The 25,962-nt window shown below is 38.0% G+C and overlaps 1 protein-coding gene across 3 annotated transcripts in view; it reads left to right on the top strand.

Moving 5' to 3' along the window:
- ANKIB1 (ankyrin repeat and IBR domain containing 1) overlaps positions 1–25,962 on the top strand; it is a 137,194-nt gene that overhangs the window by 30,784 nt on the left and 80,448 nt on the right. For all 3 annotated transcript variants that reach the window (XM_090287246.1, XM_090287244.1, XM_090287245.1), the window contains one exon: positions 17,058–17,330. In XM_090287246.1, coding sequence (XP_090143372.1) covers positions 17,143–17,330 — 188 coding nt within the window. In that variant the 5' untranslated portion in view covers positions 17,058–17,142. The remainder of the gene's footprint in view (positions 1–17,057; positions 17,331–25,962) is intronic.

Genomic DNA, 25,962 nt, shown 5'->3' with positions numbered 1-25,962 from the left:
GGCCTGATTGCATGTGGGAGGGGCCAGGATGTGGACCAAGGCCAGCTGCCACCAGTATCCAAGGCACCCCGAGATTCACTGCCACTTCCCACTGTTTGTTAGGCTCAGCCACTATAAGAACCCCAGCAGTATATGAATTGGATGAGGTGGGTTCTCAGTGAGTCACCAGGTAGTGTTAAGTGGTGTTCACCAGGTTAATATACATTCAGACTTGCTGCTAGTATTGGGCGTGGGCCACTCAGCAAGAGTCTTGCTACGGCAAGGCCATGGCCACCTGCCTGGGATCTGCAGACCTTTGCTGTGGACCAGTGTCTCTGGATGGCATCAAGGTGGTGCCAGTAGAGAACATCAAGCTAAGACAGATTAGGATTTGGTCTTGTAGAGGGAGGGCTCTGCACAGGTACAGTGGTGCCTATTTGGCACGCCAGGAAAAAAATGGCCCTCATTCTAAAGCCACACAACTAAGTCTCTCCTTGTTTGTCTCTGACACCCCCTGACTTTGCCCAGGTTTTCTCAAAATTTTTTCAAGAAAGGCTGCAACATGGGCCCCAGCTGGCCTCTGCAGATCCCCCCACAGGGCGGTGTCTCAGGGAGTCAGCAGGATGGTGCTAGTGCATCTTCCCAGGCTAATGCCTATGCAGGGGTGTGTTCCACCCAGGAAAAGATGGCATCTGTGTGCTGTGTGGTAGAGGGACTCAACCCCGGGTCTTTGGCGGCTGTTCTTATAGCCCTGTCCCGGTTGCCACACAACCCAATCTCTTGCTGTATGACTGTAGTCCCCTCTGAGTGCCCTCTGCCAGAGACTAGGGTGAGTGCCTGTGAGTGATTTTGTCCACTGGTTTTTTAAGAGGGCACCTGAGTTTCCAGCCATCTCCCATCTCATTTGGGCAGATAGAATTCCCCACTGATTTCACAGTCAGATGTTATGTGGGCTCTTCTTCCCAGCACTGATGCTCCAGTCTGGGGAGCCCAGCCAGGGGTTGAGACCTCTTGCTCCACAAGGGGACATTTGTAGTTGAGATACCCCTGCAGATTCTCAACTGCTGCGCATGCATTCTGGGCCAGTGCTTTTTATGCGTCCACCCTTTCTACCAGTCTCAATATGGCATCTTCTGTAAATCCTTGGTTATAAGACTTTTGTTCAGCTAGTTTTCAGTTGGTTATTTGGGTTATATAATTTAGTTGTAATTCTGGTTTGGTCCTGGGAGGAGGTGAGTCTAATGTCCACCTATTCCACCACCATCTTATCCTTGTGATCTGACCCATTTTAAGTTAATTTTTATAAAGGGTGTAAGGTCTTTCTCTAGATTCAATTTTTTTTTCCCACGTGGATGGTCAATTGTTTCAGTACCATTTCTTGAAGAGCCTATCTTTGCTCCATTGTATTGTCTTTGCTCCTTTGTCAAAAACCAGTTGACTGAATTTAGGTCAGTCTTATTTCATGGCTCTCTATTTTGTTCTGTTAATGTATTGCTATAGCTTTACAGTAGTCCCCTAACATTTTTATTCTTTCAGTATTATGTTGGCTATTCTGGATTTTTGACCTCTTTAGATTTATACCTAAGTATTTTATTTTTGGATGGTTATGTAAATGTATGTGTTTTTAATTTCAAATTTTATTTCAAATAAAATTGCTGATATATAGGAAAGCAATTTACATTTCTGTGTTAACCTTGTATTTTTCAAGTTTGTTTTTTGGTTCATTCTTTTGAGTTTTCTGAACAGATGATCATGTTATCTGCAAACAAAGGCAGTTTTATTTCTTCCTTATTCTGTATACAGTTTATTTCCTTTTCTTGTCCTACTGCATTAGCTAGTACCTCCAGCATGGTATTGAAAAGGAGTAGTGAGAGAGCCATCCTTGCATTGTACCTGTTCTTAGTGGAAAAACTTTAAGTATCAATATCTTACCATTATGATGTTAGCTGTAGGTTCTTTTGTACATGGTCTTGTTCAAGTTGAGATAGTTCTTCTCTATTCCTACTTTTACTGAAAATTGTCATGAATGGGTGTTGGATTTTGTCAAATGCTTTTTCTACATCTATTGATATGATCATGTGATTTTTTTTGTTTTAGTCTACTGATGTAATGAGTTATATTAATTGGCTTTCAAATACTGACACAATTTTAAAGCTGTTTTCTAATGTAAGATAGATATGTCAGGAATCCCCAATATCAGCTCCCAGTTTTGGTGACTTGCTAGAAGGACTCAAAGGCCTAAGTTGTATTCACAGCTCAGAGTTATTATAGCAAAGGGATATGAAGCAAAATCAGCAAAGTGAAAAGGTGCATGGGGCAAAGCCCAAAGGAATCTAGGAAACAGCTTCCAAGAATCCTTTCCTCGTGGAGTCAAACAGGCTATGCCTATTTCCTCTAGCATCAGGGTATGACAAGATTTGTGAAATGATGTCTACTGAGCAAGCTTACTAGAGGCTCACTGTCCAAGATTAGTGAAGCCTGGTTATGTAGGCACCTTCTGCCTAACTTGTACCAAAATTCTACACTCCTAGAAAAGGACGTATTTAGCATGTACCACATTGTCTGTACAAACAACTTAGGCACACTGAATTACTCCTTCAGGGCAGCAGTTTTCAATAAGTGTGCCATGTGCCATAAGACTTCTTTTAAAACATTCAATACCTAACTATTTAGTCAGGGGCACTGACCTCTTTTCCCTTAGATTGTCAAATTAAAAAATGACAATAGCCAGGACAACAGTAGCTTTCTGGTATAAATAAATCAAAATTATATCTCTTTTTGTCAGATGGGCAAAAACTATGTTTTTTGGTGTGCTGCAGAATTTTAGTAATTAATTTATGTGTGCCATGAGATGAAAAAGGTTGAAAATTGCTGAGTTAGAGAATGGTGGGAACCCTTCTTAAATCCAAGTGTCCAAATAACCAGCCAGCCAGTCAATACAAGCAGGCCTTTCCAAAGATAGCCATCTCAAGCCTGTTAACTCTTTCTGTGTAGTCTGTTCCCTTGGTATTTGGTTGGGGCATCTTGATACCTATGCCTTTTAAAGCCTAAACATTTTGATGGTTAAATTTCATTAATCATAAAGATCTATCTTAGCCAGGTAGCTTCCTCCTTAAGCTTTTGTATTTAAGTTTCTTTTTTATGTAGCCCAGGTCATCAATACAAACACAGCACAAATCAGACTGGTAAGTTGAAAGTGACCAAAATGCTTTTCAGGGCTGAATCGGTGCCCTAATAGCTTACACACACAAAAAAGTACAATTCCAGAGGCCACACATAATACCCCTGGAAACAAAGAATTCGCAAGCAGGACATAGATTATTAGGTAGTACAGGTTAACAAAGCCCTTAATGTGATCTCTTACTGTGGAGTCAGTCTCCCACCCTCAGGTTTCCAGCCCAGTCCAATTAACTCAATTCAGTATTTGGTTTCAGGATTGCCTAAAGGCACAATTCCAAATAGATTTGCTTGTCCAGTGACCTCACTTCATCCACCTTACAAATATGAATGACATCTAGAGATGTTCTGCATGGAAAGTACAGGAACTAGGCCATCTTCTGCTGGCTTGTAGTCTTATTGTCAGGTGTGACCATAGCACAGCAGTCAGTGTGAATTTAAAATGTTCACAGCCTCTTGGAAGGACAGCATTGGGAGGTCCTTTAGGAAGAGGAGAACACTTTCAAGAATAGTTCTGAAAAACAGAGATCATTAATACCCTTTACCATGCCTCCCAGAGTGCCAGGTTTTTGTTTTGTCTGTTGTTACAAAATGAGTATGTCCCATAACTTTACATTTTTAATCATCCTCTGTTCTCACTCAGACCTTTTATCCACAAAGATTGGGTGCAAGAGATACAAAAACATTTTCAGAAAAAGTTTTATATAATTTGACCAGAAAGACACATTTAAATTCAGGAATTGATCAGGATTAAATCCTGACTATTCAAAAATTTCAAAATGGGTTAACATAACTTCCCCTCTTTTCTTTTTTTTTGTACTGACTAATTATTTAGTGAGCAGTCCCTTTTTTTGGACAGCTATATTTAGTAATTAAAATGCCTCACTAAGATGTGTCTACCAGAAGAAAAGTGAGGGGAGTAAAGCCAGGCTATCAGTCAATTGTTGTAAATTATAACTAATCTGGAAACCTGAACACAAGTCAACAGCAATGAGACATTTCCCAGAGGGAGTCCAGAATCCAATCTGTCAGGAGTGGAGTGGGTGGAGGGGCCACAGTCCTTGTGATGCGCTCTCCTCCAGTTTGTAGCTTTTGGCAGGGATCACATGTTAGGAAGCAATTAGTCCCTGCATCAGAAATATAGAGCTGATCAGTAGCCTAATTTTAGATGGTCCCATCAGAGAGTAAGTAGTTTTTCTTGTGGGCATGTGGATGTGACCCAGACAACCCAGTCAGCATCCAGTGATGTTTTCACAGTTTAAGGCCCCACAAAGGAGTGTCCTAGATATGCCACATTCCCAGTCTAAGTTTTGTTCATTTAGCCTCTGCCTGCTTTCCTTTCAGCAGAGCTTCTATTGAGGCTGAAACAGCCCATGTCAGATAGCTTCATATTTTAGCATAGAGTCAGGCCAAGGCAATTAAGAACTATGAATTTAGCATTTTAACAAACCAAGCAGTTAATCTTTTGTAAATCTGAGACTCTACAAGGCCAGACAGCTGTGTTCCAAATCCAAGTAACAAGCAGCGCTTTCTTAGCCCTTTTATCTTGTCAATCACTGAGTGAAAATTGACCCACTCAGAAATAAACATATCAGGCTGAAGAATCATCTGCCTATAAGGATCAGAAACTTGATTTCATAAGTGCTCATCAGCAACTAAAACTGCTTTTTAAAACTCTAAAAGTGTATCTACATCTAGAGATTGCCTCTTTTTATGTTCTCTTTTTTTTTTTGCAGAGGCTGCAATAGGCAAAAATCATCAGTTATGGAGACTTACTCTGTTTCTGATATTCAAAGGGTTTTAATTCCATCTGCTCACCAGCAGCAAAAATCAGGAAAGTTTTGATGCATTACCTTTTTTTTTTTCTTAAGATTTTATTATTTATTTTTAGAGAGGAAAGGAGGGAGAAAGAGAGGGAGAGAACATCAATGTGTGGTTGCCTCCTGTGCACCCCCAATTGGGGACCCTGCCCGCAACCCAGGCATGTGCCCTGACTGGGAATCGAACTGGTGACCCTTTGGTTCACAGGCCAGCAGTCAATCCACTGAGCCACACCAGCCAGGGCACGACTTTTTTCTTTACTCCTTTTTCTGATTGGGATGATCCCGCTAGTATTTGTGAAATTATAAGCACATTCTATTTTACATTAGTTTTCTCATACCACCAGATACAATAGCTACAAGATATTAAAAAGCACTTAGTAAAAATATTATTTTCTCATTGCAAATTTATTTAAATATTCCTACAAGTAAATTTAGCATTTACATAGTTACAGCCGTGTGTGTGTGTGTGTGTGCGTGCGCGCGCGCGTGTGTTGGCCTGGGGTGTTGGGGTTGCTGCAGGGGCAGCTAGGTTAAAGAAGCTGTTGAAGGTTATCCCCTCCACTGTTTTTTCCCCCTCTGGGTTAATATGAAGCTTTGCTCCAGCTCTGGCAACTGATTTAACCTTTTTTTCCCTCTCACTTGTAGGAGAGCACAATGCATACTTTCAATATCTTTGGCTCACCCAAAGCTCACCTTTGGGAATGTTTGGGCCCTTTATCCTCCAGCCTTCAGAAAAGAACAAAAACCAAAGATATCACCTGGGGTGTATTTCTTCCCCCCTTCCCCCATTTTGACCAGTACAGGCAAAAGCAGCCCGAGGATCAACAACAATTCTCCTGAGAATGGGTCTGTCATTTTCAAATTTCATAGGCAACCTTATCTCCGTAACTGAAATTAGCTCACCTGCTGTATCATATCATGGATAACTTCATAGCTACCCAGGCACCAAAAGCTCATTGTTTCCCACTCCTTTATTCTTTCATTCTTCAAACAATGCTTTTGCTATATTTTAGTGAGTCCAGCATAGTTTAGTAAATCCCACTTATGACACCACTGTGTTGTGGGGGTTGGTTCTCAAAATCACTGCCAGGTTCGGTGATTCTCTTAGAGGACTCACAAGATACAGTACTTAGTTGTACTCATACGCCAAATTTATTACAGCAAAATCAGCACACTAAAAAGGCACATGGGACAAAGTCCAGAGGAAGCTAGACACAAGCTTCTAAGATTCTATTCCCCACAGAATCAAACAGGATATGTCTAATTCCTCTAGCATCAAATTATGACATTACATGTAAAATGTTTTCTGCAAACAAAACTCACTAGAGACTTGGTACCCAAGGTTCTTATTTAAGGATAGTCGATGACTGTGGGAGAGGGGAGGGTGGGCGGGGCAGTGGAGAGCAACGGGAAAAATTGGACAACTGCAATAGAACAACAATAAAGAAAGTGAGAGGAAAAGAAAGCTGGTTACGTAGGTACATTTTGCTTAACATGTACCAAAATTCCCGACTCCCAGAAGAAAAGCAAATGTTCAGCATGTATCACATTGTTTATACAAACAACTTAGGTACAGTGAGCCACTCCTGTCAGACACCAGTAAGGGCCAATCTTGTAAGCAGGACTTTCTAAGGATAGCTATCGAGTTTTTTCTGCACAATAAGGTAGTGCATCCTCTGAGAAATGGGGCAGAAATTGTAATACTGAACAAACTTTGTTCAACTTGATAAGTTCTTTAGCTTCAGCAGGACAATGGATAAAAAACAATGAGATCTCCTAGAAACTAAATAGTGTTAGACCTTGACTTAATATAATACTACTAGATCTTTCCCCATAACAATAATAATTTAAATGAGTCCTCACAATGGAGGATACAGCAAAGCCAGGTAAACTCACTGACTTAAAACAGTATGGAAGAGCAGGCTCTTTTCCAACAAGGATAATGTAAAAAAATAATTTTATTATACCAATTTTGTATTTATTCTTTGTGGTTAGTGTAAGAAAGGGAACTGTTGTCTTTTAATACTATTTTGTAAATTTGTACTAAGTTTGAATGCACATAATTAATTAGAGATATGTTACGGGGAGTAGTTCTGTTTCCTGAAGTTTGAACAAAGAAATTTCCAATTAAAATTCTTTTTAAAAAAAATTAAGCCTGGCTGGTGTGGCTCGGTAGATTGAGCACCTGCCTGTGAACCAAGAGGTTGGCGGTTCAATTCCCAGTCAGGGCACATGCCTGGGTTGTGGGCCAGGTCCCCAGTTGGGGGTGTGTGAGAGGCAGCCACACATTGATGTTTCGCTCCCTCTCTTTCTCTCTCTTCTCCCTTCTCTAAAAATAAATAAATGAATAAATTTTAATTTAAGCATTTAATACTGCATGCAGACAGTAAAAATTAACTATTAGCTTTACAAACAATATTCAATTACAGATTTCTAAACTTAAATAAATACTATGCAATTTTCATCTTTTTAAAAATTGTCCATACAAGGTCTGTCCAGAAAAAGTCCAACCTTTGTTAATAAAACAAGAATGGTTTACACAACATCAGTGTAACTTGGCAGCCAAGGAGAGTGACTGGAATGCATGTATGGGAGCAATGACAACTTCACTGTGCTAGTCAGTGAGAGTGGTAGATGCCATTGAGTGAGTGTGTGTACTGTGTGGCCATTACATTCAAAGTGACTAAGTGAGCAACAAATCTGCATCAAAGTTTCTGTGAAGCTTGAACATTCCTCCGCAGAAACTATTCAGATGATTCAGAGGACTGCAGCTATAACTGGTGATTGGCACCTTCATCACGACAATGCACCCACTCACGTATCACGTCTTGTGCACAGTTTTTGGGGGGAAACATCAAACCATCCAGGTGACTCATCCCCTCTACAGCCCAGATTTTGTGCCCTGCAACCTCTGGCTTTTCTGAAAACTAAAATTACCTTCGAAAGGGTTGAGATTTCACATTGTCAATGAGATTCAGGAAAATACAGCAGGGCAGCTGATAGTGATTGGGAGAACTGTGTGAGGTCCCAAGGTGCCTACTTTGAAGGGGACTGAGACGTCATTTTCCTAGGTACAATGTTTCTTGTATCTTCAATAAATGTCTCTATTTTTCACATTACATGCTGGATATTTTCTGAACAGACCTCATTCAGTTTAAGTTTAGGGAGCCTCAGTTTCAAGATAAAAGTTGGCCTTTTGAGGCAATAAGTGATTTTGTTTTTTTCTGAATTACATCAACTTTGAGACCTTGGCTTCCTAATATCAAGATATAAGATCACCAATTTAACATTTTCACTTCTGTTTATGAAATAAGGGCAAAACATTTTTCAAAAATTATGAAAGCAAACACTGCTGAATAGCCAGAGATGCCAAAGTTGGCTGAAACGAAACTATTTGCTGACAGCACCATAACATTGCAGCCTGAAATGTTAGTTTTTCCGCACTATGAAATTCTGAATCCAAAGTATGAAAAACAGTTGTGAAGGGAGAGTTAAAGTATAACACATAACATTTTGAATAGTTGAAATGTCAAATGTATGAAAGCTGAATATTACCTAAGAAAAATTTTAGCTATCTGAAAAATTTACTTTTGTGGAGAGTTCTGTGTTTTATGATCATTGCAGATAATTATGTTTTGATAGGGAACAGAAAAGTAAGAATGTTGCTTCACACAGTAGATGTATCCCAAGTTTGCACTCTTTTCTGCTTGTGGATCTCATGCTAGCTATTTTCAGTGTTCACTTGCCAGTTCGGCCGAAAGAGGCGTTTCATTTCTTTTCTAACTGGTGCATCCTTTTCCACACTGAAAGCCATATTGATATAAAAGGTATCCAAGAGCAGCCAAATATATATAGGATTATCTCCTTTTTATTGGTTGCTGAGAAAACTTAGGCAGCCAAACTACCACATAGAATTTTTTAGTACTGTCATAATAATGCCTTGGTGTTTGTATAGCCATTTTATTTTTATTTCTGCCATATTAAGATATTGTAATAAGAGCCATTAATTCTCATTTTGGAGAGCATATTACAGGGAAGTTGCTTTCTTTGTTAAAAGACTTTTCTCAGCTTAGATTATTGTCATAGTATTCTCTAATGACTCATGAGTTTTTCTGTAGACTGTGGGTATTCATGAACTTCTTCCAGGAAGCCACCAACAGTAAAGCCACATTTGACTTTGACTTAATATGCAATTAGGCAGGCTAAACCCCACATCTCTAAAACCGTATACTTCATTTTTAGCAACATTTTAGACTAAGATCTCTTGTTTTCTGCTAAAGATGTATGTGTGTGTGTGTGTGTTTGTTCCATATATGAGTACTCCCAATATGAGATTCTACATACTGCTCCTGGTTTTATACTAAATTCTATATTCCTTCACTTTGTATTTTTAAGTGCAACTACGTAGGAGGGACTTGTTAATATTGACAGTGACCTAAAAAAATAGTGAAAATGCAGTTAACCTTGGTTCAGAAGATAGTTGAAAAAATAGTTTTTTAACTTGCCAAAGGTCAGACACCTAATAAACTCATAAAGTCTAGATTACCAATTATATATGATTCCAGATCTGGAACATAGAGTTGGTGACATTTTTCTTAAGATTTTACTATTTTGTTTTGTTTGTTTTTTAAGAATGAGTATTGAATTCTTTAAAGGCAACAACTGACTCTTTACCAATGACTTGCAGATCCTGATAGGGGAAGGAAGATAAAATTTAGAGTACTTGCTAATATGCCAGGCACTGTATTTCCTACTTTACCTAGATAATCATGGCAATCCTGCAAGATAGGTGGCCTTATCCCCATTTTACAGGTGAAGAAATTGAGATTCAGAGACGTGATTTGTGCTAGAACTAGGAAATAGTAAATGTGGGATTCCAAATTGTTCTATACTGTGCTCCTTCCATCAAATCAGGGGTTGGCAAACTGCAACCTATGGGCCAAATAAATAATGTCTATTTTTGTAAATGAAGTACAAACACTGCCACACCTATTACATGAAGCCTGTGGCTTTCAAGCTACAACAGAGTTGAGTACAGTCATTTAACAGCAAGGCTAGTCCTCAGGAATGCCACATTAGTCATCATGTAAACAGAGTGCACTTACACAAACCTGGATGGTGGAGCCTACTACACACCTAGGCTGTACACATAGTCTTGCTCCTAGGCTGCAAACCTTTGTAGTATATAACTGTTGTGAATACTGTAGGTAGTTGTAACACAGTGATTTGTGTATCTAAACATAGAAAAGGTACAGTAAAAATCAGGCATAAAAAATAAAAAATGGTACACGTGAATAGGACACTTACCATGAATGGGAGCTTGCAGGACTGGAAGTTGCTCTGGGTGAGTCAGTGAATGAATTGTGAGTGAAAGTGAAGACCTAGGACATTATTATACACAACTGTAGACTTTATAAACAGTATATACTTAGGCTACAGTAAGTTTATGAAAAATAATTTTTAGTAATAAATTAACCTTAACTTCAACTCTTTTACTTTATAAACTTAAACAATTTTAAACTCTTCTACTTTTTGTAATAAGACACAAGCATATTGTACAGATATTTTCTTTCTTGGTATCTTTGCTCTATAAGCTTTAAGTTAATTTTTTTAACTTAATAAACATTTATGTTAAAAACGTAGACACAAGCACACACATTAGCCTCAGCCTATACAGGATCAGGATCTTCAGTATCACTGTTTTCCCACCTCCACATCTTGTGTTTCAGTGGAAGGTCTTTCAGGGGCAGTAGCATGCAGGAGCGGTCACCTCCTTCTGGAACACCTCCTGAAGGACAGAAGGGTCGCCTCAAGGAGGTGCCATTCTTTTCAGAAATATGTTCCTTATGGTTTACTTGGTATGTTTCTATTCTTTTTTTTTTTTTTTAAGTAATTTCTTATAAGCAGATAATGCACCATGAATATTCCTCTCTATTAAGGAAAACCTTTCAGTGTTAGCCATGTTTGCAGACTTTTTCAGGAGCTTGTTGAGGTCTGCAAAACCTTCTGCTAAACCCTTCACTGTGATTTTTCTTGGGGTTCTTTTTCTTTTCTAGCAGTTTCCTTTTCTCTTGTCTTTTCTTCAGATCTGTGCTTTTTTTCCAGTTCCAACAACTCCTCATTAGTCAATTTCTCAGGAACCACCTCTAGGAACTCCTCAATATCACCCTCATCCACACCCACTTAAAGTTTTTTGCCCTCTCAGCCACAGCCTTGTTGCTTTTTTGTAACCTCTGCACTACAAGACTGCAATGGTTATGATGTCACCAGGCAGTAGGAACTTTTCAGCTCTATTATAATCTTAAGGGACCACTGTCATATGTGCAGTTCATCATTGATCAAAGTACAGTGCAGGATTGTATTTTATTCTTTTTGATGGGATTGTTTTCTTAAAATCTCTTTCTGGTTGTTTCTTTTTAACCCCCAAAATTTTAATTCCCAGGAACAGTATTAAAGCCCTCTATGATAAAAACCTTTACAGAGAATGTTTTTTTTTAATTTAATTTAATCTTATTGTTCAATTGCAGTTGGCCCCGGTTTTTCCCCCATTGCTCTCCTCTGCCCCCGACCCCCACCCCCCAGTCAATCCCCACCCTGTTGTCCATGTCCAGGGGTCCTTAATACTTGTTCCTTACTAGACCCTTCCTCTTCTTTCCCCTGTTACCTGCCTTCCTCCTCCCCTCTGATTGATGTCAGTTTGTTCCTTATTTCCGTGTCTCTGGTTCTGTTTTGCTCGTTTGTTTTGTTCATTAGGTTCCACTTATAAGTGAGATCATATGGTATTTGTCTTTCGCCACCTGGTTTATTTCACTTAGTATAATACTTTTCATTTCCATCCATGCTGTCACAGAGGATAGGAGTTCCTTCTTTCTCACTGCTGCATAGTATACCATTGTGTAAATGTACCAGTTTTTTGATCCACTCATTTACTGATGGCCACTTAAGCTGTTTCCAGCACTTGGCTATTATAAATAGTGCTGCTATGAATATCGGGGTGTATAGGTTCTTTTGAACTGGTGTTTCAGGATTCTTAGGGTATAATCCCAGCAGTGGGGCCCCTGGATCAAAAGGCAGTTCCATTTTTAGTTTTTTGAGGAAATTCCATACTGTTTTCCACAATTGTTACACCAGTCTGCATTCCCACCAACAGTGCACTAGGGTTCTCTTTCCTCCAACTTCTGTCTTTCTCAAACTATTCCAAAAATTTCAAGAAGAGGGAAGACTCCCAAAGTCTTTTTATGAGTCTGGTATTATCCTAATTCCAAAACCAGGTAAAGGCACAACAAAGAAAGAAAACTACAGGCAATATTGCTGATAAACATAGATGCTAATATCCTCAACAAAATATTGGCAAACCAGATCCAGCAATACATTAAAAAGATCATACGCCATGATCAAGTGGGATTCATCTCAAGGATGTTACAATATTTGCAAATCAATAAACATAATACATCATATAAGTAAAGTGAAAGACAAAAATCACATGATCATATCAATAGATGCTGAAAAAGCATTTGATAAAAGTATAGCACCCATTTATGATAAAAACACTTAGCAACGTGGGAGTACAGGGAGCACACCCCAACATAATAAAGGCCATATACAAGAAACCTACAGCCAACATCATACTCAACAGGCAAAAACTAAGAGCTTTCCCTTGAAGATCAGGAACAAGACCAGGATGTCCACTTTCACCACTTCTATTCAGCATGGCATTGGAAGTTCTAGCCACATTGATGAGACAAGAAAAAGAAATAAAAAGCATCCAGATTGGGAAGGAGGAAGTAAAACTGTCATTGTTTGCAAATGACATGAGAGTGTACATAGAAAACCCTATAGGCTCCACCAAAAAAGTACTCCACCTAGTAAGTGAATTGGGCAAAACAGTGGGATACAAAGTTTTTCTGATTGTTTTTAGTGTATAGAAATGCAACAAATTTCTGCATATTTCTGATCTTGTATCCTACAACTTGACTACATTCAATTATTAGTTTTAACATTTTTTTGGTGGAGTCCGTAGGGTTTTCATGAATAATTTGTCCTCTGCAATTAGTTTTAGTTAATTTTAGTTTTTCTTTCCCAATTTCGATATGTCCCCCCCAATTGCTCTGCCTAGGACTTCTAAAACCATGTTGAATAAAAGTGGCGAGAGTGGCCATCCCTTTGTTTTTCCTGATCTTTAAAGGAAAAGCTTTCAGCTTTTCTCTATTGAATACAATGTTAGCTCTAGGCTTGTCAGATAGTGCCTTTATTATGTTGAGGTTTGTTCCCTCTATATATACTTTGTTGAGAGTTTTTATTATAAATGAATGATGAATTTTGTCTGATGCTTTTTCTGCGTCTATTGAGATGCTAATATGATTTTCATTCTTCATTTTGTTAATGTGTATCACATTCATATGTGGATGCTGAACCATCTTTACATTCATGGAATAAATTACACTTCATCATGGTGTATGGTCCTTTTAATGTATTATTGAATTTGGCTTGCTACTCAATTGGTTTTTGGATAGGGTGCAAAGCAATTCAGTGGAGAAAGGATACTCAATTCATCAAATGGTGCCAGAAACTATTGGATGTCTATCCATAAAATATAATGAATCTCAATCCATACCTTATGTAGAAATTAGCACAAATTGGATCACGGACTTAAATGTAAAACTAAAACTAAAAATCTCTAGGCGAAGATAAAGGAGAAACTCTTTGTGACATGGGTTAGGCAAAGAGTTTGACGTATGACTTTGTCCACAAAAGGGAAAAAATAATAAATTTAATTTTATCAAATTTAAAACTTTTGGTCTGTGAACTACATTGTTCAGAGAATGAAAGAGAAGGAAGTTATAAATTAAAATATTTGTAAATTACATTTGTAATAAAGGATTTTGTTACAGAATACACAAAGAACACACATGCAATGATAATCCATCTTTAAAAATGGGCATAAGATCTAAACAGACACACTTTACCAGAAGTCAAGAAATACTCATGGCAAAAAAGCATATGAAAGCATGCTCAATGTCAGTAGTCATTAGGGGACTGGAAATTAATATCATTGTGCAGTGCCACTATACATCCAATCAAATGGCTACCGAAAAAAAGGAAAAACAGAAACCTGACAATTCCAAATGCTGACCAAGATGATGGGGGTTGAATAAAGTTAAACAATCTACTACATGTCCCAGTAATTCCACTCCTGGATATTTACCCAAGAGAAATGAAAACATATTTAAGTTGTCCCAAAACTGGAAACAACCAGCATATCCTGCAATATGTGAATGGTTAAATGAACAGTATATCCACACAACAGACTACTACTCGGCAATAAAAAGGATTGGACTATTGGTTAATGCATCAACATGGAAATCGTAAATGTATTTTTCTAAAAATACTAAAGCCTGAAAAAGATATAGCTCAAAAGTCTATATGGCTCCCTATTGGAAGCAGAATAAAATCAAAGTCTGAGAATGTTTATATGTCTACTCTCACTGCAATATATACACCACAGGTACATTTGTTTCTATCTGTTCGTTTATATTTGCTAGCTGAAGAAAGTCTATATTAATACTGTTGGTTTACAGGTGAATAAACAACTGAAAGAGGTTAAGTTACTTGGTAAAATAGAAATAATTTGAGCACAGGTCTTTCTGACTCTTACTCACCTTTTCCTGGCTGTCCCAGTTCTTGACAATACCTTTGGTTTACCGTAGTTTCAAAACCAATCGTGGTCCTTAATTTAACTGACCTGTATGTTAATAGTAAACTGGATAGCTTTTAAAATTCTCACTCTGGCCTCATCCTCCCTAGACCAGTTGAAATCACCTCCCCTGGTGATTCGAATGCATGGTGATCAATGAAAATTACTACATGTTAATAAATGGTTATTAATGAGTAAATGAACATAATTGATAGCTTAATATATTTGCCCACATGGTTTCTGTCTCCTGTAGTGTATTGACTTTCATGACTTTTTTCCTCTCTGTTTTCCATCCTCCTTTTCACTGAGTATTGCTCCAGTAACAATTAGGACATTTCTTTGGATGTAGAGCTTTCTGGAATTTTCTTCCTTGAGAAACATCTCTGATTTCAAGGGGAGGGAGGGGTTGGGACATACTGTTTGAATGAACTTCCTACTTGTTTCTATTCTGGCTAAAGAGAAGTTTAGTTGTAGATTTAAAATTGTTATGCTTATCAATTTTTCTTACCTGCAGAAAGTTGCAGAAGGATGAATTGAGTGTGTTTGTGTGTGTGTGTGTGTGTGTGTGTGTGTGTGTGTGTGTATTGCTGGGCTTTCTTACACTTAAATGAAAAATGAGAGCCAATTATTTTGTTTAGGTCAACAACTTCAACCTGTAATTATGACTTTAAAATAATTTACCTTTGTAGGCCTGGCTACAGTTGATTGAAGCATCTTCCTGTACACCCAAAGGCTGCAGATTCAATTCTGGGTCAGGCAGGGCACATACCTTGGTTGTAGGTTTGATCCTCAGTCAGGGCATGTGCAGAAGACAACCAATCAATGTTTCTCTCATATCAATGTTTCTTTCTCTCTCTCCCTTTTTCCCCCTCTCCTTCCTTCCCTCCCTTGCCCCTCTCCCACCTCCTAAAATCAATAAACATATCTTCGGGGGAAAATTAAAATAACTTACCTTTGTAGAAACAGATAAATTAGACATTATTTATTTCTGAAGCATTTTATATTTTATAAAAGATTTCTGGGAGTAGTTTATTAATATCAAATTTAATTCCCTTGTAATTTGGTAAGAATCCTCAAATATATGTGCTCTCACTAATGCTTGAAGAGATTTTTAAAAGTCTCTTAGTATTTTTTTAGTTTTAAGGAAACGTTTTGCTTTTAGAAAAGTAGTTTCAAGTAACTAAACCCCATTAAAAGAGAGGAAACTCAAGTCTGATCATGACTAGATAAGGCAAAGGTATCTGTTTTGCAACTTAAACTAGTGATTCAGAGCTTAGAACTTTGCCGTAGGCGCCATTCCCGGCAATTTGTTGATACCTGACTTTGCATATGCCCTTTCCTTTATCACTTATTTTGATCATAGTTCATAGTAGATTCAGAATCATTTCTTGGAATGGAACAAAACTAGAATTTATTGAGTACCCTAGTCAAGGACTGTGGTAGATACTTTAAATAAAGTCGCTCTTCCAATCCTCACAGCCATCCTTAAGAAGTAGTCGTTTTTCTTTACCATACAGTTAGGAACCTGAGGCTTTTAGAGGGTAAATAACTTTCTCAAAATTCCACAGTTAATGTAGGTAAATACGAGATTTTGAACTCCAAATCCAGTAATTGTTTCCATGTCCTTCTTCCCCTGCCCACCTCACATTGCTTCACTAGTTAATGCCCATATGACCATTATCATAACCTCTTTCTAAACAGTATGCATACATATTTGATTTTTTTAGCTTTGTTTTAAATTCTTTATAGTAAAAGGAAATAAAGTTAATGGTCCTAAGATAGAATGTTTTCATTGTTTCATGTATAATCAGTTTTATTAATTTGCTGTGACTGGGTCATTAATCAGTGAGTTGTATAGTCCTGTAATGTTTACATTTGTAAGGTCTTTTCTCTGATGTCCTTATAAGTACTGAGCAGTTTCACTTTTTCTTTACTATAATTTAACATCTATTTTGGAATATTTGAGCAAAATCTACGTTTTTCACTATCCCAAAAATTGGCTGAGTCAGATTTATACATCGTTTATTCAGAGATTTAAGTGTATTCAACCATAAAACTTAGTTAAGCTCATTTCCTGCCCATGTGAAGAGGAAAATTAAAACTTTCTCTTCACATATGTAAATAACTTTTATAATACAAAGTGCAACCTGCAAAACCTAAATGTGTACAGGAAAGTTATAGTTTAACGTGAAATTAATTTGGGCAATTTTAAAAATTTGAGGGTTTTTTTTTTTTGGCTATTAAATTAGTAAAATGTAATATGATTTGTCACTTTATATCTTCTTCCTAGTTTATTAGTGTTCCTAATTGTGATAGTTTCTCTAGGATACTGCTTCATAATAGCTGTTCTCCAGGCTAATTTGATCATTTTTTTCCTTTAATAGAATGTGAAACATGTTACAGAAGCATTCAAGAAGTGGCTGAAGGGGGGAGGAAAAAAAGTGCCACTATCACAAAACAAAACAAAACATGGGAAATACAACAACCAAATTCCGTAAAGCACTCATCAATGGTGATGAAAACCTGGCCTGCCAAATATATGAAAACAACCCTCAGCTGAAAGAATCCCTTGATCCAAATACATCTTATGGGGAGCCCTACCAGCACAATACCCCATTACACTATGCTGCTAGACATGGAATGAATAGAATATTAGGGTAAGTATTACTGTAAAGCAATTGATAAAATGTTAATAAAAGGGGAGGAAAATCCCTGATCTTTGAAAATATATACATATATGTGCACATGTTATATGGTATTAAAGTGAATCCAACTTTCTAGAACTGAATATGCTTAAATTGTTAAATACGATTTTTAAAACTATGCCTAAATTGATTAAAAGTTTTAATAGTGAGCTTGGTTCACATATTCTTGTTGCTGTAAATACATTTTGCTACTCACTATGCTTTATAGTTTGAATTTTTGACGGTAGCTTAGTGTTTAATTTACAACGATTTTGATTCTAGAAGAGTACTTGTTAGCTAATACCATATGAATGTACTCATTTGTGGAATCTAAAGACAAAGTGATGAACGAAATAGTCTTGGACAAGTGGAACAGGTTGACATCTGTCAGGGAGAGGGAAGAGGTGGAGACTGGATGAAAGAAGGTGAAGGGATTAGGCAGAGAACATATGTGCATGACCTGTAGACACAGACAACTGTGTGGTGATGGTCAGAGGGAAGGGAGGGCAGGGCCTGCATGGAGGATGGCAAAGGCAGAGGAAATGGGGACGTCTATAATAGTGTCAAAACACTAAAAAGGAAGAAAAAGAAATCTATTTGTCAGCTGTCAACAAATTGCAGGGTTCTAAGCTCTGAATCACTAGTTTAAGACAGATACCTTTTACCTTATCTAGTCATGATCAGATCTGAGTTTCTTTTAATGGGGTTTAGCTACTTGAAAAGACTTTTCTAGAAAAAAGCATTTCCTTAAAATTAAAAAATTACTAAGAAACTTCTAAAAAATCTCTTTAAGTGTTAGTGATAGCAAATATATTTATTTGAGGATTCTTACCTAATTACAAGGAAATTAAATGTGATATTTACTAGCTTATAAAATGAAAGAAGCAAAGGATAGAAAAGTAGTTCCAAAACCAATATAGTTTTTTTAGAACTAGATTACGCAGCTATGGAAGTCTGATGCTAGAACTGAAGGAAAGAGACACTTCTTTGTTTACACAGTAAAATATAATTTTAAAACCTATATTCAAAGCTTTTTAAAACTTGACAGAAACTTCAACTTGTTAAAATTTCTTTTTCTACAAATTGTTGTTCAAATTAAGCTGTTCTTTTTAGTGTCCCTGAAACATGCCATGTATGTTCTGCCTGCCATGTTTATGCTGCTCTCTGCCCAAGTATCCCCTTCCCCACTCCTCTCTGCTTTCTCATTTTTATCTGGATCTTACCCTTCCTTCAAGGTCCTGGGCAGGCCTTATCTATCTTCTTAGTCTATCACAACCCACAGGAACCTCAATCTTTATTTTTAAGGACTTACATGGCTCTTTTTTGTTTGTTTGTATTGTTTGGCATATACTATCTCATTGTGTTACTGAAGAAAAATGGGAGTTTGCTGCCCACTACCACAAAAGGCAAACTCTAGAGGCAGAGGCTGGTAAGAAAGGAAATGGGATTTTATTTGGATGCTGAATGATCTGGGATAATGGGAGACTCCCAGTCTTAAAGCTCATTTCCTTCACAAAACCCAGCCATCCTCAGCAAGACCAAAACTAAAGGCAGTGTGCCCAGAGTTCTTACTCCATTTTAAAGTACCCCCCTTTGGAGCCCTAGGCAGCTGCTAAGTGGTTATCCGGGTAGCTTGGCTTGTTTCCAGCTGCTGTCCAGCTTCAGGCTTCCTCCTGGCCATGTGGGTTCTAGGCCTCAAGACCCGGTGCTCCCAGACTGGAGAGCATGCAGATGCACAGATGAATGGTCCATCAGGCCTGTGAGCGATAGAGAGAGACTCCTGGAGGCCATGGACCGCATGACTGCTAAGGTCGCATAGCCCATGAAGAGAACAGGCCAGTGCACCATCCCAAGTGTAGGTCCTGAGCAGTGAGCAAGAGTGAGTTTCTGTGTTCCCTGTGTTTATATTAGTTTTGGTTGTGAGAGGGACCAGGTGCTTTCTCAGAATGACCTATTAACTTCCTTAACTTTTACACACTTTGGGTGGGTCTACCTCCCAATCAATCCCCCTTTTTCCCCAGGCTAGACCAATAGGCCTCTTTGGTCCTGCACTTCCCCCTTCCACCATTTTAACTTCTGTTGAGCATGTGCCTGCCTTCCCCTGGTTCCACCCCCAGTGTGGTACCGGAGCAGGTAGGGGACCTTTTTCCTCTAACCAAGTATCTTGCTAGCCTTGCACATGCTTAGTGTAAGAACCTTTCCCTGCCCCCATCATGGCTGATGGGGGAGACTCCCATGGTGCTCCCTCAGCTCCATGCCTCCTGTGCCCTAGTCCCCATATAAGATGACTTGCCCACATTCAGGGCCCAATGACAGAGAGCAGCCACCTGAGTAAAGGGACCCTGGAAAACCTGGATAGCCTTCTGGCAGAACTGCAGTCTCAATGGGACTAGCAGGGCATCTGAGCCAGGAGCAGGACCTCCACACCAGGGCAGAGTGCCTGCAAGGAATGCTCTGTTACCTGGATAACACGAATCCTATGACCATAAAGTTTAAGAATAGCTTATCTGGTTCCTCTAAACAGGAATATATCTGTGTATCCTTCATGTGGTTATCATTCTATCGAATGAGTATTTAAAGACCTACAGAAAAGGCAACTGTATATTCTCTTTTAGTTACCAGTTTGTGTTACTTTTATGATTTGGCTATATACATTTTACTGAACTTTATATTTTTACTTTATATTTAACTTCCGACTTTAGGCTAAAGTGGTGTTTTCTTAACTGTTTAGAGATCGGTGGCTCATAATTTCTTTATTAAAGCCTTTAATATCCTACACTAGAATCAGAAATTACTTTATTGCCCTCCTGTCCTAAGTATAAGCAATTCAATATTTTTAATCTTCATATTCTTTTTTATTCCAAAATTTATTTAGATAATACAGAATAAATCACAAGTCAGATTTATTTAAATGTTAGTTGCTTTGGAATTAAGAAATTAATCTTAACACTGTCATGCAGAATAAGGATAAATAGCATTGGGTAAAATAGCAACTCCGTTTTATTTATTTGTGTTCTACATTCAAGTATTTCACTGCATTTAACTTTGCTAAACTTTCTGACATGTTTATGGGCATTATTTTCTCATGCTGCCTCATGTAATCTGGGTACCTGCTTATTAGCTTCAATGTAGACCCTGGCTCAGCTTGGCTAGGTTCCTAACACATGACATATATGGGTAGACAAAGGTAGACATACCTAGTAAAGCACCTAATAGCCACAAAGTAAAGCACTCATTTGGATTAAGGCCTTCATTTTATCTCCATTTCCTTTAGCTTTATGGTCCCCGCAACAGCAGGCATAAATTTCCTCTCTTAGGCAGAATAGCATGGTAAAGGAAGATTAGTTTACAGCTTTGCAGCTCATTTGCATCCATATCTTTCTGAACTCAAATGGTGGATTTGAATTATACCACACCACAGTGCCTCTTTCATAGGACACTAAATCCATATTCAGAAATAGTTACTATTTAATGTAGCAAAAAGACTGTTGGACTTTGGAGTCAGCTTGCTCTAGTTTGGTTGGTATAAAATTCATTAGTTGTATCTTCTTGGGAAAGTCATATATAGAATAAGGATTCTAATACTCCTTAGATTTCACAGAATAGCTTCCTTTGCTTTTTTTGGAAATAAAAAGGGGACTGTCTGTTGATATAAATAAAATATAAAATATTTATTAGATCATATATTAATGCCAAACTTTGAGAATTAAGAGTTCCAATTACTGATTTCTAGTTTTCACTGTCTTCACAATTTGTCTCACTTCTAGAATAGAACCTGGCAGATGAATGCTGCTTAATAAATGTTTATTGCATAAAAGAGAATATTGAAAAGTAACTAGAGGTGTATGTATATGTTAGTCCCTAGGAAACTAAGAGTGTTATGACAAGAAATTATAGATCTGGGAGTGAAGGCTATTATTTTGGAGGGAGTTCAATTGATAGGAGATAATAGTGGAGTATGCAAGAAATGGGGGCCTATAAGAATTTACAATCTGTCCAGAGGTTAGATGAGAAGTCAGGTTGATAGAGCACTAAAAATTATCATAGAAGTAGTACTAGAAGCCCTTTGAGAGAACTCATGATTCTGCCTCTACTGCCTATCATTTAGGTTCTGGTAATACTTTACAATTTATGAAGTGAATGTGTTCTCTCAAGAAGGAAATATATATGGAGAAGAAAATGAACTCGAGACTGAATTTGGTTCCAATAACGGTGTGAGAAATAGAGCCATCATCATGGGTGAAAGAGAAATTGTACCCCCCAAAATTTAAGAAGGATATAAAGGATACAGAAACCAAGATAGTAGAAAGGTCAGCAATTTCAAGTTAAAAAAAAAAACTAGGTCAGTAATGAAGAATTTAGCTCTCAGGAAATTTCTGGTGATGTGAGGGTGCAATGTAGAAGAAGTAGACACAGCAGTTAGAAGCTAGCCATTTGAAAATGAACAGTGAAAATATCTAGAAAAACAAATGACTCCTGGATGAGTCAAATGAAAGGAATTTTTTTTCTAGGTTAATGTTTTCTTTACTTCACCTTCCTGCCTGTTATCTCCTATACCTGTTTTAGAAGTAACCTTATGAGCAAGTAGTAAAGTACACTTCATAATTACTGATATAGTTATACAAAGGGGCCTATCTTAAACTCCACATCAGTTATATGTTTATTATTCTATTTATACATTCATATAAATTAAGGAAGAGTACTTTCAAATTTAAATAAATGATGGAAAAGTAGTAATGTGAATAATGAAGTTAGAATATCCAACTTTATAGTTTTAGCACATAATGTATAAATATTTTGTGCTAAAGCTATATCTAATAAATTTGAAAATCTTGAGTAAACTTGTATAAAGAAGTTATCTGAATACTTTAATTTCAGAATAATAACTTTGGTTGGCCCTGGCTGGTTTAGCTCAGTGGATTGAGCGTCGGCCTGCGAGCTAAGTGTCGCTGGTTCGATCTTCCAGTCAGGGCACATCAGAGAAGGAAAACTCTGACTCCAAAAAACCTCCGCTGCCTTGCGGCATACCTCTTCAGGGGAAAGGCTAAGGGAGTAAACCCCGACAGAAAATCCGGAGCCGGAGTCCCTAAGGCGGTTCGACGTTGTAGTCAACACCGGCAACTCCTGCGGCGCACCTGAAGCCAAGCTGTATCGACTCCGTCTTTCCCTTGGATCCTTCAGCTGCAAAGAGAGGGGGGGTCTGCTGCATGGGCAACAGCAGACCCTCCATATTACCCTGCCCAGGCTCTGTAGCTTCAGCGTCATCGCACTTGATTCAACACGGGAGGAGACAGATACCATGTCACTCCCGAGTCGGACTGCACAACCATTTTCGGCGGTGCAGATAGACTTTTAAGAAGCTACACCATCTCTCTCGAGATGGACGGCTGCCGACGACGACGAATAACTTTGGTTTGATTCATCAGAGTGTGGCAGATTGAACAGGAAAACATTTGCAAAATTACCTCACTATCTCTTCCTTATATTGGGGAGGATCTAGAAATGTTTAATACAGCAGGCAGGATGGGGGTAGGAAATAGATATAGATATTCATATACCCTCATATCCTCCCAAGTTGCATTAAATTCCATGGTGTTAAGAACCTGAGGTCTCCTGAACAAACTAAAAGAGAGAATAAGTAGTATATTGGAAATGGTGACAGGAAAGCAGGATAAAAGTGGTTGCAAAGAATCTGAATTATTTTTAATTTCTCCCTAAATTAAAATTTTAAGAAAATGAAACCTTTTTTTGTTATTAATAATAATGTCTATTGGAAGAGGTTTTAATCTTTTTATTTTTATTTATTGGAGTGACATTGGTTAAAACCTTAGTTTTCAGGTGTACAATTCTAGAATACATCATCTATATATTGTATTGTGTGTTCACCACCCCAAGTCAAGTCTCCTCACATCACCATTTATTCCCCCTTTACCCTCTTCTACCTCTGCTAACCCCCTTCTCCTGATAATCACCATGCTGTTGTCTCTTTCTCTGAGGTTGTTTTTTCTTTTTTTGCTTAATCCCTTTACTTTTTTTACCCAGCCCTGTAACCCCCGTCCCCTCTGACAGCCATCAGTGTGTTCAAGGGTTTAATCTTTTTAAATTCCTTTTTATTTATTTTTAATTTATTGATATTTTTTAATTTTTTTAGAGAAACATCAATTTGTTGTTTCACTTATTTATGCATTCATTGCTTGCTCTTTTTTTTTTTTTTTTTGGTTGCTTCTTGTATGTAACCTGACCAGAGGTTGAACCCACAACCTTGGTGTATCGGGACATTGCTCTAACCAACTGAGCTACCCAGCCAGGGCAAGAAGTTTTAATCTTGATGAATACAATTTTAAGTGTATGGTATTGTGAGAAACGCTCACAATAAAAACTGGGACACAGGACTTGAGCAGTAAAGCGAGGCATTTATTCACGAGTCTGCAGAGCCGGGCGCACCCTCACAGCCAGGAGAATGTGCGCGCCAAGTAGACAAAGGAAACTGGTTTTATAGTCTTAGCTTCCCCACCCTGAAATTGCCATCCTAAAGTGATTATCTTTTCCACCCTAAAATTGCCACCCTAAAGTGATTATCTTCTCCACCCTAAAATTGCCACCCTAAAGTGATTATCTTCTCCACCCTAAAATTGCCACCCTAAAGTGATTAGCTCCCCCGCCCTAATGCAATTAGCTCCCCCTCCCCTCTCCTCCTTCCCCGTTTCTCCATGACTGGTTACTCCGGAGTTACAATCTAACACGGTTATCTAAATACCCCTTCTGTGGTTTGTAGATATGCCAGTGCTGTCAACTCCCTTCTCAGAGATCCTCTAATTACATTTGCCCTTCGTTACTAATGACTTTCTACTGGTTTGGGAGTCACTATGTCCTTGTTTCTAACAGTATTAATTTTAGTTATCCATTTTAATATGCCATAATTCAACCATTGTAAATATAGGGAAATATGATTGGGAATTTTATTTTCCAGCTTCCAAATCTGCTTATATTTTTTGGCTCGTGGCTCCTTCATTCATCTTTCTAGGCAACAAAATAGCATCTTCCAATCTCTCTGACTCTTACCCTCCTATCTTCCTCTTATAAGGATTTGTGGTTACACTAGGCCCACCCTGATAATCCAGGATAATTTCCCAATTGCAAGAAACTTAATCATATCTGTAAAGTCCCTTTTACCATGTAAGGTAACATTCATAGCTTCCAGGGATCAGGACATGGATCTCTTTGGAGTGGAGTAATTATCGTGCCTACCACATTCACCTACAGTGCAGAACTCAGTAAATGTAGGATGATGTTTCATTTGGCTCTTAATTGGATTGCCCCAGTGGGAAGAGTTGAGGTGTGAGTAACTGGCATAGTTCTTATAAGTAATAATAATTAATTTGTTCGTGCTTCAGAAACCTCATGTCTACTTTCAGGACAATTCATTTAAATGTAGATGCTAAAAAACTAAAGGGTAGTTTTGAAGAACTATACTGCTTATTACTGATCCGAAGTCCTTTTGTCTTGCCACTTCGAAAGGTCAAAGCTCAAAACTCAAACCATCAGTTTGGAGTAAGGAAAAGTTTATTGATAGAGAAGGCCACTGAGAAAATGGAAGCCCTAGTAGTTCTTCAAATCCATCTTAAGAAAGTACAGAGTTCAGGTTTCTTTTATGTCAAGGGAAGGGAAAATGGGAGGGACTGTATTTGTAAAAAATTGGCTCCAGGCAGAATTCGTCTAATGATAAGCATGTCTACAGTAGGAGGCCTTGGGAACAGTGCAGATTTGAACAAGACAGGGGCTGAGCCTTTTACTCTGCTATGAGCTCTAAGACCTCTTAACTCAGTCTTTCTCTCATAGGAGATTTTCCAGCTTTGGCTAACTCATTCAAATTGAAGAGCCAACTAACCTGCAGCTAGTTCCTTAATGATCAGGGGTTTTTGTTATTGTTTGTCTATTTTTTAATGTAACTAGGGTTTAGGGTTTGGCTCTGCTTCCTTCCTGTATGCTGTTCTGGACTTGAATATAGTCTATTGCTAGTGATATCAGCCCTCCACAGTAAATGTAGGCACTGTCCTCGGATATGGGACTTACATGCTCATTTCATAATGTATTTGTGTGTCTTCTGGTATAAGCTGACTATATTATAGCAGGTTTTTCCCAATTTATAGCCTCTGAATTGCCTTAACTATTAATCCTATGACCCTAGCTCGAGGATACATTAAGAGCTAGGCACAACTCTCAGATCCTGGTTTGACAGTAGTTAAGGGGGGAACCTGGACCTATCATTGGTATAGACCTTGGAATTATATCTTGGTCTTCTAGAACTAGCAACAATTTACTTCCCTCAAAAAGGATTGTACTTTATAAGTATATGTCTTGTTATTTCAAAGGCTAGCTGATGACTTTTAAGAAGAGATATTTTTCCTAGATTTCAAAATTTAGTCCTAAATTTATATATTATTTGCTGTGCTTATATTGTCACCTTTCTTATCAAATAAATATGTACTCAAGAGAACTAGGGCAGAAAAAAAAAGTTACTGTGGAATGTTCAGTAATATACCCTAAGGCATTTATGTTAATAACATATTAGTTTACAAGTAGCCCTTTCTGTTTCTTTCCTTCC

The sequence above is a fragment of the Furipterus horrens genome, unplaced genomic scaffold (assembly GCF_987537825.1).
Source record: "Furipterus horrens unplaced genomic scaffold, mFurHor1.1.pri manual_scaffold_9, whole genome shotgun sequence".
NCBI lineage: Eukaryota > Metazoa > Chordata > Mammalia > Chiroptera > Furipteridae > Furipterus > Furipterus horrens.
This window is presented reverse-complemented; position numbering and strand designations above follow the sequence as displayed.